This window comes from Aethalodelphis obliquidens, unplaced genomic scaffold (assembly GCF_003676395.1).
Source record: "Aethalodelphis obliquidens isolate GAN/ISIS:26980383/991018 unplaced genomic scaffold, ASM367639v1 scaffold113, whole genome shotgun sequence".
Taxonomy (NCBI): domain Eukaryota; kingdom Metazoa; phylum Chordata; class Mammalia; order Artiodactyla; family Delphinidae; genus Aethalodelphis; species Aethalodelphis obliquidens.
In genome coordinates, this window is record NW_020838057.1 from 249,758 (window position 1) to 273,111 (window position 23,354).

Here is a 23,354-nt window from a genome sequence, read left to right on the forward strand (position 1 = left end):
GCCCCGCCCGTGCGCCTCCGTTAAGTCTGCGCCCGCGTTACCCGCGACCTCGTTCGGGGAGGGCGCGAACTACGTTTCCCATAAGTGACGTCGCAGACTGCGTCCGTACCGACGGAGCCAATGACAGCCCAGGAGAGGGGCATTTCCGGGAGAGCCTCGTGGGCGGGGCAGGGACTTCCAGTGTCGGCTTTAGTTCCTTTGGACCCGCGCCGGGGCGGAGAGAAAGGGCTGCGGCAGCGGGGCATGGCGTCCAGGAGGCTCCCCGGGCCCGCGGCCAGCGGAGCGGGCGAGGTGCGAGAGTCGGGGAGGTCCCACCACGCCCTGTACCCGCGGTGACCGAGCCGAGGTGACCCCGGCCGTGGAGAGGTGCAACTGAAATGCACTCATTTCAAGTGCAAAGTTTGATGAGGTTGGAAAAATAAATACACCCATTAATTAGATTCGAGTCACTCTCTGGAGTAATCTCCTTAGCCCAATACAGCTTTGCCCCACCCACCTCCATTATGCTGTTATTGGCAAATATATTTGTTTGTTATAGGCCAAACAGTACAATTATACTGGTTTTATACAGTTGCTTTTAAAATAAGAAATATGAATTTACGGTTTCTTTTATACACATGTCAATCATTACAGTATCATACAGAATAGTTTTGCTGCATGAAAAATCCCCTCTGCTCCATCTACCCCTCTCTCCCCCTGAGTCCCTGGCAATCACTATTTTACTGTCTCTATAGTCTGGCCTTTCCCAGAAAGTCATAAAGTTGGAATCATACAGTATGTACCTTTTTCAGACTGACTTTTTGACTTAGGAATACACATTTAAGATTCCTCCATGCCTCTTTGTGGCTAGATAGCTCAGTTCTTTTTATTGCTAAATAATATTCCATTGTATGAATGTACCAGTTTCTTTATTCATTTACCTATCGAAAGGGATCTCAGTTTGATTCCAGCTCTAAGCAATTATGAATAAACCTGTTATAAACATTCCTGTTCTAGTGTCTGTATGGACATGTTTTCACCGCATTTATATAAATACCTAGGAATGTGACTGATGGATCATATGCTAGGACTGTATTTAAGTTTGTATGAAACTGCCAATTGTCTTCCTAAGTGGTTATATCATTTTGCATTCTCACCAGCAGTGAGTGAGAGTTCTGGTTCCTCCTGTTGTCAGTATTTTGGATTTTAGCCATTCTAATAGGTATGTAGTGATACTGTTTAAATTTGCAATTCCTTAAAGACATATGATGTTGAGAGTATTTTCATCTGCCATCTGTGTATCTTCTTTGGTGAGGTGTCTGTTCAGATCTTTTGCTTTTTTTTTTGGCCGTGCCACGTGGCATACGGGATCTTAGTTCCCCTACCAGGGATCGAACCCACGCCTCCTGCAGTGGAAGTGCAGAGTCTTAACCACTGGACTGCCAAGGAAGTCCGCATTATCCTTTTAAAACTGACTTCGTATTCTTGAATTTTAAAAGGCTTTGTTTATTTGTGGGGGGTTTTTTTGGTACATTTTGGATAAAAGTCATTTATCAGATTTATGTTTTGCAAATATTTTCCCCTAGTCTATGGCTTGTCTTTTCATTCTCTTTCATGGTATCTTTCACAGAGCAGAACTTTTTATTTTAGATAAGTCCAACTGAATTTTTTTCTTCATGGATCATGCTTTTTGTGTTGTATCCAAAAGTCATCTCAATGCCAAACTCAAAGTCACCTAGATTTTTTTTCCCATGTTATCTTCTAGAAGTTGTACAGTTGTACACATTTAACTCTATGATTATTATCATTTTTTTTTTTGCGGTACGCGGGCCTCTCACTGTTGTGGCCTCTCCCATTGTGGAGCACAGGCTCTGGACGCGCAGGCTCAGCGGCCATGGCTCACGGGCCCAGCCGCTCCGTGGCATGTGGGATCTTCCTAGACCGGGGCATGAACCCGTGTCCCCTGCATCGGCAGGCGGACTCTCAACCACTGTGCCACCAGGGAAGCACCAAGGATTATTTCTTAATGCTCAGCTAAGTGTGAGTCTTTAAGACTGAACCACACGTTAAAAAAAAAAGGCACTAAAAGCACACTGAATCAAGATGAATGGGAAACCATCCTAATAAACACATTTTAGATTTAAAAAAAAAGACTGGACTACATGTGTCACAGGGGTGGTCTTCTGGGTGGAAGGACCTCCCTTGAGGACTTGTGACACTCTTACAGAAGCACCCTGCTTGAAAGATGCCTCCTCATCCCGCACTCCAAGTGAACAACGGGAAAGCCAAGAAATGCTGGCAAAAGTGCATCTTGACTTTGATAGGAGAGGACAGCCCCATCACACGTGTGTGTCTGACACCCAGAATATGTCCATTGAGGAGGCTTGAGTCAGGTTAATGGGCTATTGTGCAAGATCACAGAGTGGAAGATTCCTCATGAAGGGCAAGGAGACAGGGATGAAGTACAGAAGATGGATAGTCTGCTTAGAGGAAGACTCTCAAACACACTCCTCTGTAAATGGGTTTCATCTGTGAACATTGTGTAGAAGGATGTGTTCAGGCCCAGGAAAATCCAGCTGTAACTGAGTAGCTGGTGTTCAAGGACTATTCAAGCATACGTGCACACCTCATGATACACTAAGTGAAGGCCGAGTCGGAGAGCACTGCAGAAGGAGCAGTGAAGAGTGAAGGAGCACTGCAGAGAGGAGCAGATAAGAGGCAGAGGACAGAGAACAGAGAGGTGGGAAACAGGCAGGGGAGGAAGTCAGACTAGAAATGGCAATCCTAGGAGTTCCCTGTTGGTCCAGTGGTTATGACTCTGCGCTTCCAATGCTGGGGGCCTGGGTTCGATCCCTGGTCGGGGAACTAAGATCCTGCAAGCCGTGTGGCGTGGCCAAAAAAAGAAAAAAGAAATGGCAAGAGGGTGGAATGTCCAGAAAGGGGAAGGAACAATAGGCGTATTCATTTCTTAGGCTGCCATAACAAAGGACCAGGAACTGGGTGAGTTAAAACAACAGACAGGTCTTCCCTGGTGGCTCAGTTGTTAAGAATCCGCCTGCCAATGCAGGGGACACAGGTTCGAGCCCTGGTCCGGGAAGATCTCACATGCCACGGAGCAGCTAAGCCCGTGTGCCACAACTACTGAGCCTGTGCTCTAGAGCCCGAGAGCCACAACTACTGAGCCTGCGTGCCACAACTACTGAAGGCCACCCGCACACTGCAATGAAGATTAGCCCCCGCTCGCCGCAACTACAGAAAGCCCGTGTGCAGCCACGAAGACCCAACGCAGCCAATAAATAAATAAATAAACAAACAAAACCAAAAAATCCAGACGTTTATTGTCTGACAGTTGTGGGGGCTAGAAGTCCAGAATCAAGGTGTCAGCAGGATCACGTGCCTTCCATAGTGTCCAGAGGAGAATCTGTTCCTTGCCCCTTCCATCTCCTGGTGGCTGCCAGCCTTCCTTGGCTTGTGGCCACATTACTCCAATCTCTGCCTCCGTCGTCACATCTCTTTCTCTGTCTCCTCTGTCTCCCTCTTGAAGGGTACCTGTGATTACACTGAGGGCCTACCCAAAGAATCCAGGATAATCTCCCCATTTTAAGATCCTCTATCACATCTGCAGTTTCTTCAGCCATATAAGGTAAGTAACATTCACGCATTCTAGGGATAAGGACATGGATATCTTTGGGGGCCATTATTCTTCCCACTACAGAGCCCTTCACTCTGCTTAAGGGGGAAGTCCAGAACTGCTGGGAGCATCAAGCTCTGGACTGGCCTCTTGGCAAGGGAGGGGCCACCTGTGTTGATGAGCCAAGTCTGTATCCCATGGGGGGTTGGGGGGACCACCCAGAGTGGGCTGGATCAGAAGAGCCATACTCCAGCCTGGTGCAGACGTGAATGATGCTTCTCAGACCACATGCACACAGCCAGTCAGGAAAGGACACTCGCTTCTAGGGATCCCTGGAAATCAAAGTCGAGAGTCGTGAGTAATTTAAGCCAGGGCTCAGCAGACTACAGCCTGTGGGCCAAATACAGGCCATTTTCTATTTTTGTCTCGTCCCCAAAATGAGAACAGTTCTTACATTTTTTTAGTGATTGAAAAAAAAATCAAAAGAATACTATTTCATGACATGAAAATTACATGAAATTCAGATTTCCACGTCCATAAATAGAGGTTTATTGGAACACAGCCATGCCATGCATTTACATATTGTTTATGGTACTTTGACTCTATGGTGGCAGAGTTGAGCAGTGACCAGAAACTTCACATCCTGCAAAGGAGAAAATATTTACTATCTGGCTCTTTACAGAAAAAGTTTGCTGACCCCTGATTACGAAGTCATAGAGCTGAAGAATTTAACCAGAGGAGCGGCGTGTAAAACAAAGGTGGCTGGAAGGAATTTGCTGGAGGAGGAGAGGATGGGGATGGCCACACTCAGCAGTTGCAGTGCGACTGACTCCAGCGCTGCCTGCAGGTGAAGATCGAAGATCGCGAGGGCGCCCTCCCATCACAAGTCAGCAGCTGGCAGGAGGCGGCCGTGCCAAGCCCTGCCAGACAGGTAGGAGCTACCTCAGAGCCCTCGGTTCTGAAGACTGACTAAAAGGACGCATTGAACTCAGAAAATCTGTCAAACTCTTAGTTACAGTTTATTACAATGAAAAGGTACAAATTAAAATTGGCAAAGGAAAGAGGCATACAGGGCAGGTTCTAGGAGAGACCAGGCACAAGCTTCCAGGTGTCCCCTCCCAGCGCAGTGCCGGATTCTCCCAGCAACGATATATGACAATAGAAAAGGCTGAGACAGAAACTAATACAGGCAGAAAGATCAATGTCTTCTTCAAGACTGTAGCCTAATTCTATTTTTTTTAATATCTTTATTGGAGTATAATTGCTTTACAATGGTGTTAGTTTTTGCTTTATAACAAAGTGAATCAGCTATACATATATCCCCGTAGTGCCTTCCTCTTGCATCTCCCTCCCACCCTCCTTATCCCACCCCTCTAGGTGGTCACAAAGCACCGAGCTGATCTCCCTGTGCTACATGGCCGCTTCCCACTAGCTCTCCATTTTACATTTGGTAGTGTATATATGTCCATGCCACTCTCTCACTTTGTTCCAGCTTCCCTTCCCCCCCCCAACCATGTCCTCTACGTCTGTGTCTCTATTCCTGCCCCCTCTTTTTTTAAAAAAAATTATTTTTTTTGGCTGCTCCAGGTCTTAGTTGCGGCATGTATGTGGGATCTAGTTCCCTGACCAGGGATTGAACCAGGGCCCCCTGCATTGGGAGCGCGGAGTCTTACCCACTGGATCACCTGGGAAGTCCCAACTGTAGCCTACTTCTTAGCACAAAACACGATGAGGCTTTAAACCCCCTGGAAAACAGGCAGCATCTCTCAAGAATAAGCTGCCTCCTTATCTTGGGGATACCTCAAGTATGAGAACATGAAGCTCATAAAGTACCCAGACTGGCTTCCTAAATTAATACCTTAAGAAAGAAAGAGAAACAAAAGAACCCACGTATCACTAAGTGCTCTTTACCAACATCAACCCTCCCACACTCCTGTCCGTCTTGGCCACCCCTCCTCCAATGGCCCTCTGCTTCTCACGGTGCCAGTAAGCCTGTCCCTGCATCAGGGCCTTTGCTCTTGCCATTTTCTCAGCCTTGCAGGCTGTTCCCTGGCCTCTGCTTGCCTTGTTTGGGCATCTGTGCTCCTACTCCCTGAGCCCCCCATCGAAGTTGGGCCCCCGCCAGTCTCTGTGACATCATTTTGCTTTGTCTTCTACAGAACACTTAGCTTTGACCTAAAGAATACTATGAATGGTTTGTCTGGCTGTGGACTGTCCAGCTCTGCCCTGGAACGTGACTTCTAAGGAAGAGAGAAATAAGAACATCTGTGACCTTCTTGTTCACTGCTACAACCTCAGCAGCCAGCCCAGACTCTGGCAAATATCACAGGGGCCCCTTGAGATAAGGAAAGAACTATGAGATGAAATTTCAGCATGCGACAGATATTGAGTAGGTCCATGGCTCACTGGGACAAATGCTTGGCCTGAAACAACGCTGGCCAGAGGACAAGCCCCCAGGGCCCATCTGCTCCTGTTGTGTCTGGCCTCTTGTGGCTCCTCAAAATCCAGCAGAGACCCTCAGCCCTGTCACAGTCCACCAGTACCTGAGAGCAGGGAGCACGGCCTGAGTGAAGCCAGGAGAGCCCAAGGCCAAGTGTACACCCCACCACTCCCCAAGTGGAGAGTGAGTTTCAGAAGGGCTAAGAACAAGGCCATAATAGGAGTAGGACTCACACCCACATCTCTCTGGCTTCAGAGTCCACACTCATGGCTGAGCTGGCCCCACCAGTTGGGAAGAACATCCACACACTGCTGTTTTTAAGAGTGGATTTCTACAAACTGTATGATTCTATTGGTACGAAATGTCCTGAATAGGCAAATCCATAGAGACAAAAAGTAGACTAACGGTTGCCAGGGGTTGAGGAAAAGGAGAAATGGGACATGACTCGAAAGGGTATGGGGCTTCTTTTGTAAATGTTCTGGAATTCGATAGTGGTGATGGCTGCATAAACTGTGTGATCATACTAACAACCCGATGAATTGTACACTCTAAATGGGCAAATTGTATGGTGTGTGAATTACATTTCAAGAAAGCTATTATTAAAAATAAAAACGAGTAGATTTCTGGAAGATTCCTGGGAGAAGTCCCATACCCAATGTGGAGTTTTCCATGGCCATTAGAGTGGAAACATACATGCCCCAGAAAGAGGGACGCAGGTCATAGGTCTCTCCTGGCCCCTCTGGCCCAAGCCTCTGCAGAGACTGACAGGGCAGAGGAAGTCGCAGCTCAGGAGGACAGGCCCAGCTCTGCCCCGCCAAGGTGTGTGCCCCTAGGGGAGACGCTCCCCATTCCAGCCTGTTTCCCCCTTGGGACGGAGGATCCCAGCACTTCCCAGGTCGGCCTTCGCTTCAGCTTCGGGCTCCTGATTGGTCGGACACACACACACACACACACACACACACACACGCCTCCCCCAGTTCCACACACACACACACGCCTCCCCCAGTTCCACACACACACACACACGCCTCCCCAATTACACACACACGCCTCCCCCAATGCCACACACACACACGCCTCCCCCAATGCCACACACACACGCACACACACACACACGCACACGCGCACACACACACAGACGATGCGCTCGACAGGCCGAAGGCGGGCAAAATCGCCATAGCAACGACAGTCTCAAGCTTTCGATTGGCTATCAGCACTGGCGCGCCTTCTCTGCTTCTCCCACCAGGCTCCGGGAGGGGCAAGATGCGCGCGCAGCCCAACAGAGTGGCGGGGCGAAGGCGGGCCAGGTTGCTATGGCAATTAATGTCACGCCCCCATCCCAGAATGCGGCCTCCGATTGGTCCGCGTTGCTGACAGCCTCCTAGCTTTCCCCGCCTCGAACACCGCTTAGGTTTGTGAGCGGGAAAGACTCAGAGGATGGCAAACTCGGAGGACGGAGGAGAGCTGCGGTTTCGGGGCCCGGGGAGGAAGGAAAAGCGAGGCTGCCCTGTCAGGGTGTGGAGTTGAGGGGAGGTGTTTTGCAGAAAGCTCTCTGGTCCCTGTTCGAATCCACGCCCTGCCCCGCCCCCAGCCTCAGTTTCCCCATCTGTAAGCTGGACACTTCCGCTCTCAGGGTCCAGCGAGGGCCCCCCGTGGGCCTTATTCCCTCGGCCTGAACACAAGAGGCCCCAATGACAGGAGACGAGTGTGGTGTGGGCAGAGGCCTCCCCGACCCTCGTGAGGAGAAAGGCTGGCTGGATCCCGGTAGAGTGGAGCACTTGGCGCCCCTCGGGGGCAAACGCAGGAGACCTGGCGGAGGGCCTGGAAAAGGTTTGGGGAGTTGAGGGCCCCACGAGCGTGGAGGGGGAGGCAGTGTCGCCAAGATGATGGCTCCTCTCCTCAGCCCTCTGGACACCATCTGCCATGCGAAGTCCCTCGTTCACAAGGTGCCCCGAGTCCCCCCTTGGTACACAGCAGGCGCTCAATAAATACTTGTGGATGAACGAATTCTTCCTGCAAGTAGTTTATTGTCTCCCGTTTTACAGAAGCGAGAACCAAAGTCTGGCCGGTAAAGGCGTCCCTGGGCACCCATGCCAGGCACTGAGGCTAACCCCCACTCTCTGGGCGTTCACAGGCATTGGGACCAGTGGAAGGAGGAGCAAGCCTGGGGCAGATACGTTGCGGGGGGGGGGGGGGGGTGCGTCCGGCAGGGATGGAATGGGCATTGGGAGGGCCGGGAGAGCACAGCTCCAGGTGGCCACAGTGGCTGGCAGGCAAGTGTCGGGAGGAGTCCCCTCTGATCCTAGCCCCGGGGTGGTTTCAGGCAGCCCCTTTGTTCGTGGGCAGTGGGCGGGCAGACATCGAAGTCAGCTTCATTTTACGGGAAGAGAGACTGAGGTCTCAGGCTCCCAGCTGGGAGGGTGGAGAAGCAACCCTTCCCCACAGTCCCGAGGAGGAAGCACGTTAGGACAGGGAGGAGCCAGCTCTGCCCACTGCCCTCAGCCACCAGCTCCCCGCTTAGGGCCCCCCCCACCCCCGCCTCAATGCCAGCTGGCGTTACCCCTTAGCATCCTTAAAGATACAGCCCCGGGCTTCCCTGGTGGCGCAGTGGTTGAGAGTCCACCTGCCGATGCGGGGGACACGGGTTCTTGCACCGGTCCGGGAAGATATCACGCGCCGCGGAGCGGCTGGGCCCATCAGCCATGGCCGCTGAACCTGCGCGTCCAGAGCCTGTGCTCCGCAATGGGAGAGGCCACAACAGTGAGAGGCCCGCGTACCGCAAAAAAAAAAAAAAAAAAAGATACAGCCCCGAGGCCTCTTCCTCCAGGCAGCCTTCCTTGAACACCCTCAGGCAGAAAGCATCATCTTTCTCTTCCGTGCACCACCAGCCAAGGGCCCCTTCTGACCCCCCTGGCTGGGCCCATCCCTGCCAGTTCTACTCCCTCACCGTAACTCTCCCAGCCTGGGGGTTAGGAGGGAAGGCATGAGGAGGGGCATATTGGATCCCAACCTGGGGTGAAGTGAGGCAGACTCGGGGCTCCAGGGCCTGAGGGGGAGACAGAAAGTCCATGTTTAGTTTGTGCAGAAGGTGGCTGCTATCTACACCACTGTGACTAACCCAGGAAGGCTTCTGAGAGGAGGACCACTCTCCCTGCTGAAGGAGGGCTGAGGCTTCATTCGCCCTGGTGTACAGCAGGCTTGCCACAAAATGCTGATGGAGCCCTGGAGGAGGTGAAGTAACCGACACTGAGTATTTAATGAGTGGAGATGGGGGTGATGAGGGCTCTAGTGGCTAAGGAGAGTGGCCAGGGATGTCCAGGAGCGATCCCTCACCCCAAATCACATGACACTGTCTGACCCAGAGGGCAACCTTGGCCTCTTTGAGGCTCAGTGACCGCAGCTGCCCCTCAGCATATTAGGAGAATCTCAGAAGCCACTAGCCATAGGGGAAATCGAGGTCCCATTGCAAGTTGATATTCAGGACCCAAGTGGAAGCCAGTTTTTGAGGCTCAGGCCCTGTCTGTCTCTCCCCAGTCCTGGCCAGGCCACACCTCCCCCTTCAAGCCCAAGCCCCAGCCAGATCTGTAAGGCAGCAAATGCAGGACCAACATGGAGATGGCTGGATCCCACCCAGGCTCAGCCTGCAGGCAGCAACTCCACAGCCTGGGGAGGAGTGGGGTGGTTGGTCCTGCAGTGGGCCACTCACAGGTGTGGCCAGGGAATAGTCTGCCATCCAAAGATGGGGGCCCCCAGCACCTGCAGAAAGCCCAAAGGATGAGTAAATCAGAGACTTAAGCTCTGGTGCCAGCCAAGGATGAGCGTTCTCCTGGAGTTCTGATGATTGGGGTGTATTCAGTAGGACACTTACGAGGATCAGGGATGGGGTACCCCTAGCAGGGCCACTGCACGATGTTGGTCAGAGGGACCCTGCAGCTGGACTCCCACAAGAGCTGAGGATCGAGTGTACCCCCAGCTGTATGAGTGCCTCCCAGCAGGACCTTTACAGACATGGGGGTCCCACAGCTGGATGCCCACAGAGATTGGTGTCAGGGGTGCTCCTTGAGAGGGTCCCTGCTCCGTGCTAATGATGCCAGGCCTCTCTAGAGAAATGGGTGCTTGCCATGCGCCCTCTAAGGCCTCCACGGGGATCATGGCGAACATCAGGATGACACTGGGGTCCCCAGGTCTGAGGCAGGGCCTGCGGCGCGGATGCTTTTACTGCGCCCCCCACCGCCTCCACCCGCCGCGTGCCCGCGGGGCCCAGTCAGGCCAAGCCTCCGCCCCCCACCTGCGGTCCAAGGACCCGTCCGGCGTCTCTGTCTCTTCGGGAACCCCCTCGGGCTCCAGCGCGTCCTCTGCAGCCCCCGGTGGGGCGGCGTTCAGGTCATGGCCCACGGGGCGCGGCATCCAGCCGGGGATCCAGGGCGCCGCCGGCGTGGGCCGAGGCAGGAACCAGGAGAAGCCGGGCGCCGCGGCGAGCGCCACGAGCTGGGGCCGAGCGGGGCTGGAGGTGGTGGCGCGCGGGATGAGGAAGATGATGTAGAGGCCCGTGACCACGAGGCCCGCGGCCACAAGCACTGCCAGGGCGACGGCCGCGTGGAAGACCCGGGCCGAGCTGGCCAGCGTCAGGCGGCGCGACAGCGGGCGGCCGAGGCGCAGCGGCGGCGGCGGCGGCGGGGGGCGGGCCTTGCGCGGTCCGGGCGCGGGCGGCGGCTGCCGCACGTAGAGCAGGCCGCGCCGGCGGTCGAAGCGCACGGAGCCCTGGAGCGGCGGCGGGGCGCGTGCGGAGCCGGGCAGCAGGCCGAGCTGCGTGGGCAGCGCGGGGAGCCCGCGGCGTGGGGCCAGGCGCGTGGGCGCGCGGCACACGGGACAGGCCACCGCGTCGCCGCCGCCCGCCGTGGCCAGAGACAGACGAGCCAAGCACTCGAGGCAGAAGACGTGGCTGCAGTCCAGGCACTTGGGCAGCTTGAATACGCTGTCGAAGGGCGACACGCAGATGAGGCATTCCACGGGGGACGCGGGCGGCAGGATGGGTCCCTGGCTGCCGTCCCCTTCCTCCTCACCACCCTCGTCTTCGTCCTCTCCCCTGCTGGGGGGCCGGAGTGTGGACGGCGAGCCCGGGATGCTAGGCTCCGAGCCCAGGGGGACCCGGGGGCGGCGGATCCAGGGCGGCCGAGGGCAGGGCATCTGGACCCGGCCTGCGGGGACAGGCGGTCAGGCAGCGAAGGGGCCGGGGGGAGACGGCAGAGGGGATCTGGGGAGGGTCAGGGGCTGGGCTCTGGAAGGATCACCCCACACGGGGCAGGGGCGTCCAGAGAAGGGGAAGCAGAGCCCAGGAGGCAAGGAGACTGGGAGTTGGGACAGAGGAGTGTGCAAGTAGAGATCTGGACTGGAGGCACACAGGCAGGTGAGACCCAGAGGGGTTCCGAAGAGGATTAGGGACAGGGACAGACAAACGGAGCACCGCAGATTCTGAGCTACACTTGGGGGATGCCCCAGCCAAGAGCCAGGTGGACCTGGGTGACTCCAGGAAGGATCCCAGACAGGCGTGGAGAGGAGACAGAGACTCCCAGGAAAGCTGGGCAGAGACAGACCCTCGGAGACCACAGAAGACAAACGGGAAAAGCAGATGAAGGAGGATGGAAGCTTCAGGATAGGTGGCCAGCAGCCCAGGAGTCAGACTCCCCAGTGACAGACCCCAGCGGGCCAGCAGGCTCTTCCCACCTGCTGGTGCCTCCTCCCTCTGGCTGGCACCTCCTTGCCTGTTCTGCCCGCAACCCTCGGCCTACCTGCCGCTGGATACTAATGCTCCTCCCCATGGGAGGGTGCCTGTGGTGGGGCCACTCCCTCCAGATGCCAGGTTCCCACCACACCTGTCACACTGCCCTCCCCGCCCCTAGGGAGGTGGCCACCAGGACAGGGAACACCAAGCCCGACATCGGCCAGATGTCGGGGGTGCAAGGAAGGAGGCACAGGCTGACAGGACGTTGACAGTCCAGGCTCATCAGGAGGGGGGGTCCCCACCACCACTCCCAGTCTTCAACACCTCATGAATCCTCCACCTAGAGCCACTGGTGGGGTGAGTGCAACCTGGGCTATCAGTGGCTCTGGGCAGGGGCAGCGTGTCCAGGAAGAAGAGTGGGACTTCTAGAGTCCCGGGCAGGCTGACCCCACAGTAGACTGGACCAGACCAGCCCTCTCCAGCCAATGACAAGGGGCTAGAAACTGTCTTGGTCCAGAGCCCAGGCCTTGGCTTCCTCACCCTGGGGCTGCTTCCTGGCAACACACCTCTCAGGGCAGTGGGCTGCAGCCACCAAGCCCCTCCCCAGACCAGTGACATCTCTGCCAGGACAACCCCACCCCTCATTTTCCAACACCTGCTGGAACGGTCCAGGCAGCCAGGCCTGCAGCCCAGGGTGCCATGGTTCTGAGTCAGTGGTGCTTCCTGAGCCGAGCACTTCCCTGGTGGGTCCAGGTCCCAACAGACCAGAAGACATGCCAGGAACATGGGCAGCTCCTCAGAAACACCAGTCATCCTGCCCCTCACCCCCTGCTCCCAGATACCCTTCCCCATTGAGCACAGACAGTGGCACAGGTGGGTGGGGCCACCCCAAAGGGCAAACAGGTTTATTGCAGCTGTGGCCAGGCAATCAGCGGTTGGACTTGGCCACACGTTCCAGCTCATCCTTCTTCTTGATAGCGTAGGAGTTGGAGGAGCCCTGCAAGAAGGGATGGTTAGTTCCAATGTCGGAGGACCCTCCCCTTGAGACTCGTGCCCCCCCCCCGCAGGTGTCCTCACCCACCTTGGCAGCGTTGATGAGCTCGTCTGCCAGGCACTCGGCAATGGTCTTGATGTTCCGGAAGGCGGCCTCACGAGCACCTGTGCACAGCAGCCAGATGGCCTAGGGAGCACAGGGGTTCCTGTGCTAAGTAGGGGTTGCCCCTACACCACGCAGGGACACGGCTCTCCAGTACCCTGGGACCCAACAAATGCTGCCTACCACGTTGCCATCCGCAGGCCAACTGAGGCAAGACACAGTGGGAGCCCACAGCGCTGCCCAGGTGCCATGCTGCTAGATCTGGGATCAGACTGAGGGGCACAAAAAAGTGTGCGGACACAAAGGCTGAAGCTGGGTCCCTGATGACAGGTGACTTAAAACTAGCCATGACAGGGAAATGCAATGTGTTCCTGGCCTGGAACCCTTGACTGAAAACGAACAGCTAGAAAGGGTATGCTTGGGGACAGCTCCATAAACTGTAACAGTGATGTAATGTCAAATGTTAGATTGCTGTTACATTTCTTGGGGGTGAGGGTGGGGACAGAACATCTTTATTCTAGGGGGACACCCACTGAAATGTTAACAGGGAAATGGTCAAAACACCTGCAACTGATTCTCAAATGGTCCAAGAAAATAAAAAAAAACAGTGTAAAAACATATACCCAAATGAAACGGGCCCTTCAATCTAATGCTGCCCAGGAGAGGGCCCAGAGCTAGGACGTGCTCTGCGTGGGGTGGGAATCCAGGAAGCCTTCATTACCTGACACTCAGGTAAACATGCAGACAGAGACGAACATTCCCACTTGCCAGCCTCTGCTGCCCCAGGCAGGATTCTGCCAGAGCCTGGTGGCTGTTCCTGGCCACCCACGTGTGCCCCAAAGCCCCAAGCCCACCTGATTCACACGGCGCAGCGGGGACACGTCCACGGCCTGCCGCCTCACTGTTCCAGCTCGCCCAATGCGGGTCGAGTCCTCCCGGGGGCCGCTGTTGATGATGGCATTCACCAGGACCTGCAGGGGGTTCTAAAAGAAGGGGGCCATGAGCCAGATACCGGGCAAGCATCCCTCCCCGACCCTTCACCCCTAAAACTGGAGCGCCCTGGCATGCATATCGTGGGGCGGCCATTGGCTTTAGGGTGTACTAAGGGCACTCTGCCCCACCTGGCCTCAGGGCCCTACCTCGCCTGTGAGCAGATGGATGATCTCAAAGGCATGCTTGACGATGCGCACAGTCATGAGCTTCTTGCCATTGTTGCGGCCATGCATCATCATGGAGTTGGTGAGGCGCTCCACGATGGGGCACTGCGCCTTGCGGAAGCGCTTGGCCGCGTAGCGCCCTGCACTGTGGGGCAGGTATTTGGCATACTTCTCCTTCACTGCGATGTAATCCTGGGGCAGCAGGAAGAGGGGGTGAAGGGACCACGGTCAGGAGCAGGACGGATCTTGGCAGGGGACCAGAGAGACTGAACACCCACTCAGGGTAGCTCCCACCCACCTGCCTGCCACAGAAAAGTAAAACCGAAGCAAGTGACTTTACCAGGACACTAAAAAGAGTACTTCCTTTCTAATGGGAGGAAGGCTATGGAAAACTAAGTAGACAACCACCCACGATACCAGTCTTGTTTTAAAAGTGTTCTTCACTCTGCACTGACGTTTTATGTCAAATAACTCTTTGTTCTGGAGGGGCTGTCCCGTGCACTGTAGTATGCCAGTAGCACTCCTCATTACTGACCCCCAAAAATGTACCCCTAAAGGGGTAGGGGTGGGGGGAACTAACCCAGAGAACCAGTGTTTCAAAACAATCATTCAACAATCTTGCCTATATATACATACATATTCCAAGATAGTGTCTAGAAACACTAAACCATTCGAGGGGGTTGAGTCAGAGAACTGTCTATGTGAGGACCACTTTTGATATTTCCAGTACGAAACCTACACAAAGTCATTCTACCACACACACATGAGAACATGTACAAACAATGAGTTTCTACAAATACAAGGATTAACAGGAAAAGAACACAGAGGATTCTGATGTAGGCACAACAGTCTGGTGTCTAGCCGGGAGAGGACCACTTGCACAAACAGGCAAGTAGACAGACAGGTGTCCATGCAGGGACTCACACTGTGCCAAAAAAAAAAACTGCGAATACCAAATGCCCCAGCAAGTGTTTGGTCAAGCTGTTGGGCCCCATGGTAGAGCCCAGCACAGCTTTCAAGAGAGTGAGAACTCTGATACCAGCTGACTTCTGCTTTCCCAGCCCCTAGGAGAGGACCAGAGGAAAGTGAAAAATCGTTTCTACATTATTAAAGGGTTGTACAAAAAAAAGCAAGAAAAAGAAAACAAAGAAGCAAACACGCATGTGACAGACCACATGTGACCTACAAAGACTTTATAAAACATTTACTAACTGGCCCTTTTAAGTTTGCAGACCTCTCCCCCAACAAACCCATGAAGGAAAACAGTTCTATAAGACATTGAGTGAAAAACAGGTTTGAATTCTGTTAGGCTCAGTACCTAGGTACCATGATATATTTAGAGGCAACAAAAAGTTTTAATTTCTTTTAAAAGAAGAAAGGGAAAAATATGATCAAACCTGAATTTTATTCGTCATTATACCAATGCAGTCACAAAACAAATTTCTTTTTATGAAGGCCCCACAAAAGTCCTAATGAGGCCAAGTGTAAAACAGTATGGGGGCAACATACAGTGGGAGAACTCCCATTTCCCAATTTCAAAACCTATTACAGGGCTTCCCTGGTGGCGCAGTGGTTGAGAGTCCGCCTGCCGATGCAGGGGATGCGGGTTCGTGCCCTGGTCCGGGAGGATCCCGCGTGCCGCGGAGCGGCTGGGCCCGTGAGCCGTGGCCACTAGGCCTGCGCGTCCAGACCCTGTGCTCTGCAATGGGAGAGGCCACAACAGTGAGAGGCCCGCGTACCACCAAAAAAACCCCCCAAAAAACCCTATTACAAGACAGTGTGGTACTGGCAAAAGGATAGGCATAGAGACCAATGAAATAGAGTTCAGAAACAAACCCTTACATCCTTGCTCAACTGATTTTCAACAAGGGTGCCAAGACCATTCAATGGGATAAATACTCTCTTCAACAAATGGTGCTGCGCATGGGGTATCTTAGTTCCCCAACCAGGGATCGAACCTATGCCCCCTGCATTGAGAGCACAAAGTCTTAACCACTTTACCGCCAGGGAAGTCCCTTTACCTTTCTGTTCTTAATTTCACTGATTTCTGTTCTGATCTTTATGATATCCTATCTTCTACTTTGCTTTAGTTGTATTTTGCTCTTTTTATTTTTTGAGGGGTGCTGAGATTATTGATTTGAAACTTTTTTTTCTTTTCTAACAAATCATTATTATAAAAAGTTCCTGTTCCAGCTTTATCCCACAAGTTTTCATTACAATTTATTCAGTTCTAAATACCCCTTGATTCCCTTAGAGACTTCCTCTATCACCCGTGTATTATTTAGAAGTATATTGTTTCATTTCCTACTGTTTGGAGCATTTTCTGGTATCTTTTTGTTACTGATTTCTTATTTGTTTCACGTTTGGTTTGATTGTTTAAATTTATTCAAGTTTGTTTTATGACCCAGGGTGTGGTATATCTTGCTGAATGTTCTGTAAGGCTTCTTGAAATGAATGTGTATTTTGCTGTCACTGGGTGAAGTTTCTATAAATGTCTTCACAATCCTCTTGGTTGGGGTTATTACTCAGACTTTTTACATCCTTCCTGACTTTCTGTCTAGTATTTCTGTCAGTTGCAGGGAGAGGGATGATGAAGTCCTGAAGTATAATTGAGAAACTGTCTATTCCTCTTACAAGTTCTGTAAGTTTCTGCTTCATGTATTTCAAAGTTCTGTTGTTTGGTGCATACACATATAGGATTGCTATGTCATCTTGGTGTACTGACCCTTTAATCATAATAAAAGGGTTCATTTTCTTGCAAAAACAAACAAAAAATGGTGCTAGAACATATACATATAATGTATAAATGAGATTGAAGTTACATTTTATTGCCTCAATTTAAGTACAATACAGAAAACTCCAAGAGATGAAAACAAAAGCTGCTGGGACAACTGGATTTCCCCACACAAAATGATAACGTTGGGCCCTGACACTTTATGGGACTTGAGCATCTGCAGATTTTGGTAAACTTGGGGGCTCTTGGAAAGAACACTCCTCAGATACTGAGGGATGACGGTAAGGCATTTAGATTTTTAGGCATTTGAATCTTTATAATTTGACTCTTCCCTCCAAGGCACAACTTCTGAACTTGAAAAATATTGTCCATTTTTATTTAATTCTAAAACATATAATTTAAATAAAATTTTATAGCCTGAATGAAGTATTGTCCTTGTCATCTTCAATACTTGAGTAAAATAAGAACACTCAAAACTTATAGATGACCTTTAAAAAATAAAATATATGAAACTAAAAAGATAAATAAATTGTGTATTTCACTACAAAACAATTAACTAAACAACTTGTGGGATATGATACTCCCTCTGAGGAAGGAACCATCTCCTGACAAAAACTGTAGCAACCTCTAACAGGATACAAGGAAAAACAGACACGATGGGTGTGGTGATCCAGGGATCCCTTCTTTACCTGTCCCATCTTCAACTCTACTTAGTGGGACAGCTACAAGTTTCAAGCGACCCCACCCCCAGCTGGGAAGCACAACCATTACACCCCCCTCACCTGCAGGGAAATGTCATTGATCTGCACATCATCGGTGCTCCACTTCCCAAAGAGCTTGATGTCGGGGGTCTCTGCTACTGCAGGTGCAGCTGTCTCCCACTCCGTCATCCTAGGGACAGAAACTGTCAAAGCCCAGGCACACTCACCACAGACTCTGAGGTTAGCGCACAACCTGAGAACTGGGAAGTTAGTAGGAACTGAGAAAGGCTGTGAACATCTGAGTCCACCTTGTGGAACCTTAAAAAATCCACTCATCTGTCAGCAAGAAACACCTGTCTCTCACCCAGGAACCCTGAGGCTAACAGCTGGCAGGCACCCCCTCAACGGTTGCAAGGCGGCCCAGACACGGGCAGGGGATGCCAAATGCCCTGATGCTGCATCCGCTCGAAGTCAAACCCCAACCTTGTTCTTCAAGAGCTCTGCGACCCTAGGAGAGTCTACAAGCCGCTGTGGACTCAGCTTCCTCATCAGTAAAACAGAAGGATCAATGGTATGAATTCTGCGCTTTACCAGTGCAAAGGTCGAGTTTGGTGTCCGACCCCGACGGGGGGATTAGGGGTTGCTACTTAGGAGAAAGCGTGCCCAGACCAAAGTGTGCATCGTGCATGTAAGAATAACGGGAACTTCTTATAATAAATAAAGTACAACTGCAGAGACCAGGCCAACATTCCCCAGTCCGCTGGGGGCAAGGCTACGGCGGCGGCGGGGCATCAGCAAAGGGGCGAGAGTAACCTTCCCCCCGCCTCCATCCTTGTCCCCTGCCTGAAGGAAGCCCCCGGTCTCGGGTCCCACCCACGGCTCCCGGAAGACCCTGAATCAGCCTTCAGACCTCCGACTCCGCGGCAGCCTCACCTTAAGCAGCACCTGAGGCGTCTCGGTCGCTCAGCATATACCACGCGCCGCCCTGGCACAGACAAGAAAAGGCCGCACGCCGCGGGCGGACGCTTTTAAGGGAGGCCAGAACTTCCGGGTCACCGAAGGCCGCGCGTGCGCAGAAGAACAAGGCGTATTTACGGACCAATTCGGAGCGAGCATGTAAAGGCGCCCTCTGGGCCAAACGGAAACCGTAAACCCCCGGCGCATGCGTACTTGCAGAAGCGGGCCCAAAGGTTGTGCCTGGCGGATGTCCAACTTCCAGCACTTGCCAGTTCGTAGGGGTCCCCTGCACAGGCGCAGAGGTCTGTATGAGGTCAACGCCGCCATGTTTAATGAGGGCAGAAGTCTGGCCCGCGCTTGTCGCTGCCCATACGGGACCCGGCGACTCAGTGAGGCCAGGGCGTCGCGACTGCTGTCCGCTGTGGTCCGGGCCCCGCGCGCGTGGGCGGGCACCACTTGCGGGCCCCCCTCCCCTACACTCGCGCGCTCTGGGCTGCTTGGGGCCTGAGCCTCCGAAAGGGGACCCTTCCCTTCACCCCATGCCGGGGTCCCCCCGCGACCGACCATTGTCTCTCTTTGGCCCCCGCCTCTCCTGCCCCGTTACCGCGTGCGGGAGGTGGTCGGGGAGGTGCCCTGGAGGAGGAGCCTGAGGGACAGCCCCCGCCCTTTTTGATCCAGCTGGGGCCTGTGCTGCCGAGGTCACTGATCGAGTGAAGGGCAGGCACGCTGGTGCGTGCCCTGCGCACTCTGCAGCCGCACCCAGTGACACCGGCGGTCTGCGTGGAGAGCACGTGCCAAGACTTCACATCCCCCGCCTAGACTCTGGAGCCGAACTGGGTTGTGGACGCCTCCTCGGCGGGCTTCGCAGAGGCAGCGACCACTGTAGCTGCACACCCATGCTGGCTGCAGATGGCAGGGAGCGGCATCTGGCAGAGCTTGGTCTCCAAGGCGCCTGAGGCTCTTCACCTCCAGGTGCCCACCTCATCGTCTAAGGGTGGGAGTTGCCCTTCTCAGACCCGAAGGGGCCCAGCCACGTGACCCAGGCGGTCCTTCATTTGTCCGCACCAACCCCAATTGCCCACCTTCGGGGCATGCGCATTACAGATGCTCAGCACCGCGATGTTTGTTGACTGATTGTAAAGGATACTGACTGACTATAAAGGCTCGCCCCTATCCCTATCCCAATTCCAGGAGCGTTTCAGACCAGAAACTCTGGGCCCCCTTGGACTGTCGTCGTCAGTCACAGCTCATGCCACTGCTCAGGGGGACAGAAGCCTTGAAGCTGGTCTGGGCAGCGGGTTAGACCTCAGGCTCGGGTGGATTGAAGTCTGGGAGCCGCACCCAGAGAGGCCAAGGCCCCCAGCCACTGCAGCTTGTGGCCTTATCCCTGGCCTCTGCCTTGGTATGTACAGAGCAGCAGCCTCGGACCTTTTACTGGGGTTGGGGAGGAGCTAAGTAGGTTCCTTCCTGGTCCTGGAGGGACCCTCTCTGACCATTGGGGGCCCTCCCTGGTCCTGGGGGAAACAGCTGGGGAGGTGCTGACTGGGGGAAAACAGGGAGGCTGGGAGTAGGCACCAGGCACCCTCACACTCAGCAGGATCCAGGGGGCCCCCCAACCCTGCCTCTTTCTCCTCCAAAGTGGACAGGGGCCCACCCCCTCTGAACCTCAGTTTCCCCTGTCAGTGTGGAAGTGAGAACTAAATCAGACAAGGTGAGTTTGGAGCCTGTGGCCTGACTGTCAGTGGTCACTCGATAATGGGCATCTTTATAGACCTGACAGGAATGACCCACCATGCATGGGAGGGCAGGAGAGAGGTCCTGCAGTAAAGCCCTATGTGGTGCGGGGTAGGGGGTCACCTTGCATAGCTGATGATCACACACTACTTGCCAGGCCTAAGACAGTCCAGCCTCCTCAGGTCCCCAGGACACAGGCACAAAATCTGGAGTCTGATCCCATAAGTCTAGGGATGTTGGTGCTGTGTTCTTCAGGCTGGAGGGGGAAAGTCTCTGCAGAAGCCCCTTTGCATTCCTGGTGCATCATGTTCACTCTGGGCTGATCAGCTCTGGCCATCTCCTCTGCCCTGATTTTCTAACTGCTCCATGAGGGTAGAGGCTGTTTGGTTTCTTCCCCACTGTGTCCCCAGCTGGAAGTACTGAGTCTGGCACACAGTATGTGCTCACAAGTAACTGCTGAAAAAATGATGGATGGAAGGATGGATGGGGCAGTTCTCCCTAGTCTTGCTGCTCCCTCTCTGGGCTTCAGGCAGACACCAAGCGGCTAGGCCTCGCTCCTCCACCAGACACCAATTCCAGACCCAGAGTCCTGCTGTCTCCTGTTCAGAACACCTCCTTACCTAAATCTGCCCCTCTTCCTGGCCACAGCCTGGGGAAACCCCTTCCTAATGCCAGGTAGGCATTAGGAGTCTGGGAATCAGACCATTTCAGACCTAATCTTCAGAACAACTTGATTAGGCAGTCAGGGAGGCCCAGAGAGGTGCAGTAACTTGCCCAGGGTCACATAGCAAAACGGGGCAAAGCTGGGATTCTAAGGTGGTTGGCCCCGGAGCCTGACCTCTCCCTCCTCCGCTGCCCTCTCCACCATCTCTGCATCATGTCTCCCCCAGTGCCGCCGATCTCTGAACATACAAAATGCCCAATAAACAAATGAGTTCAGTCAACTCTGGGCCTTTCCACTGGATCTAGCATGATCCAGAGAGGGGCTCTCCCTGCGCCTTAGGCTTCTCCCTTTTTATTTAATTTATTTAATTAATTAATTTATTTGCGGTACATGGGCCTCTCACTGTTATGGCCTCTCCCATTGCGGAGCACAGGCTCCGGACGCGCAGGCTCAGCGGCCATGGCTCACGGGCCCAGCCGCTCCGCGGCATGTGGGATCTTCCCAGACCGGGGCACGAACCCGTGTCCCCTGCATTGGCAGGCGGACTCTCAACCACTGCGCCACCAGGGAAGCCCGGCTTCTCCCTTTTTAAAGAAAAGGCTGCTGAGCCAGTAACCATGTAATTACTGAGGAAAGATGGTCTCTTTGGTTCCAAACCTGCTCAAACAAAGTAACAAGTGAATGCGAACAAACAAGCATATTTATTGTTCCTCTAACTCCTGCAGGACTGTGTCTCCCCCCCCCGCCCCACAGCTGCTTGGAAGAGAACAAGTTGATCTTTCCCACTATCCTGGGCCTCTCACTGCCTTAGCCACTGACCATGAGTCTAAACCTGGGCTCACAGGGGTGGTTGGCTTGGTCTGGGTGCGTACTACAGGAGCGGAAGGTCTAGACCTCAAGGCAAGGGAGGTGCCTGGGCCAGTTCACCTGCTAGGTGGGCCAGCCTAAGCCCCTTCCCCATTCTCAATTTGCTTAGCTGTAAATTAGGACCACGTGTTCACGGTGGCTCTTTGGAATTGGGGTCAGGAGTGAGGCAACAGGGCAGAATGTGCAGGACGGGGGTGGCAACGCTGGATCAAATCCGGACCTGTCTTCTCACTTGCAGCACTTGGGGTAAAGAATAGTGGGGAGGAGGAACTGGGCTGGATTTGGAAACCTTAGGACAGGGTATTAATAGGGGTCTCAGAGGCTTGGGTTAAGGATAAATCCAGAAACACATTTTGAACATCCAAATATCCACAATTAGTGGGTACAGGATCTCAAATCTTGGAGACCAGATATATGAATTCAGATGTCTCACAGATACAGATTATGGTGGCTGCGATTTGGAGGTGCGAGGCACAAACTGGGAGAGAAACGGGGACCTGGACTTGAAGGGGAATCCAAGGCCTTACCTGCAGGAGAAACAGAGACGTGGATTTGGGGGGGACTCAGAGGCAGGAATTGGGGGGAGAACCAGGCATCCGGATTGGGCGGAAGTAGAGGCGGGAACTTAAGAAGTTACTGGTCACGGAGCGGGAGGACCTGGCCATGGGGATCTTGCGGGGGTCTAAGGACACGGCCTAAACCTTTGGGGAGACGCTCCGGCCTACCTCAGTCCTGCACTTGGAACCGACTGACAGCTTGGACCTAGGCCGGAAGCCCCGCCCTTCCCTGGGAACGACCAATCACCAGAATCCAAGTGATTGCCTGGCTGGATGACGTAATGCGTCTCCAAGGCGATGGCGAATCGCAGGAAGGCTCCAGCTTCACCCGGAAGCTGGAGTTCCCACCGCCCCCTGCGGAGGCGGGGGAAATGGGGGGGTCGTCATGGTAACCCCAAGGCCCAGTCAAGCCTGGACAACATCGCCGGTTCCCCTCCCGCCAGGTTCTCCGCCGCTGAACTACCCGGCAGAGCCTGGGGCGGACCCCGGGCAGAACCTCATTTTCTCAAGCCTCTCCGTCCCGGCCTCCTCTGGTCACTCCTGACGCCGCGCCGGCCCGGAGAACCACGGAGCTGTCAGTCTTCCGGGCGCCAAGAGCCGACAGCTCAGGGAACCCCGAAGGACGAACGCCAGGACTCCTGCACTTCCGGTCCGGGCGGGGCCACGGCGGGGTCGGCTAGTTGGTTCCGGAGCTGAGGCGGTTCGGGGTCTAACTCGGGCTTGTGCGGGAGTCCGCGGCCTAGAGGGGCGACCGGCCCGAGCCTCCTGCTCTGTCGGAGCCTCAGGTCCGAGTAGAGGGCCGGCTAGGGCTCCCGAGGAGCCACCCATTTTCCGTGAGGGTGGGAGCGCCTGGATACCGCCCCCGGGGCCCTCCCTTCCGCCCTTCGGGGGTGGAGGCGGGCAAGATGCTCCCGCGGCTCGCGGGGCTGAGGTGAAGCGTTGGTGCAGGTCGAGCCCTGGACTGTATCGTGGACGGTGGCTGCGAGTCCGGCTGCATGGGTTCTGCCCAGGATGCGCGGCTTGCCTATCTGGGCCTCAGTTTCCCCATCTGTAAAGTGGGGATGACACATGCAACCACCTCATGGAGAGGTGTGTGAGCGCCAGTCTTTCCAGGT

General features: G+C 54.1%; 2 protein-coding genes across 2 annotated transcripts; both read right to left on the bottom strand.

Annotated features, from left to right (window-relative positions):
• Positions 1-8,791: 8,791 nt before the first annotated feature.
• On the bottom strand, positions 8,792-12,520 carry RNF225 (ring finger protein 225). The gene has a single exon (XM_027097408.1). The coding sequence runs from the start codon at positions 11,235-11,237 to the stop codon at positions 10,266-10,268; it is 972 nt and encodes a 323-aa protein (XP_026953209.1). The 5' UTR covers positions 11,238-12,520; the 3' UTR covers positions 8,792-10,265.
• A 128-nt stretch (positions 12,521-12,648) lies between these two features.
• On the bottom strand, positions 12,649-18,518 carry RPS5 (ribosomal protein S5). The gene is made up of 6 exons (XM_027097411.1): positions 18,394-18,518; positions 17,542-17,650; positions 14,008-14,217; positions 13,723-13,851; positions 12,854-12,952; positions 12,649-12,769 (listed from the first exon to the last, which is right to left on the bottom strand). Exons 2-6 carry the CDS (start codon positions 17,647-17,649, stop codon positions 12,701-12,703), a joined length of 615 nt encoding a protein of 204 aa, XP_026953212.1. The 5' UTR covers position 17,650; positions 18,394-18,518; the 3' UTR covers positions 12,649-12,700.
• Between the last annotated feature and the right edge of the window lie 4,836 nt (positions 18,519-23,354).

Excerpts from the sequence above, each read along its gene's own strand:
- RNF225 (XM_027097408.1), bottom strand. The coding sequence starts at position 11,237 with ATGCCCTGCCCTCGGCCGCCCTGGATCCGCCGCCCCCGGGTCCCCCTG.
- RPS5 (XM_027097411.1), bottom strand. The coding sequence starts at position 17,649 with ATGACGGAGTGGGAGACAGCTGCACCTGCAGTAGCAGAGACCCCCGAC. Across the intron at positions 13,852-14,007 it reads TCCATCTGCTCACAGGCGAG|AACCCCCTGCAGGTCCTGGT; the intron begins GTAGGGCCCTGA and ends CCCTTCTTTTAG. Across the intron at positions 12,770-12,853 it reads AGCTCATCAACGCTGCCAAG|GGCTCCTCCAACTCCTACGC; the intron begins GTGGGTGAGGAC and ends CCCTTCTTGCAG.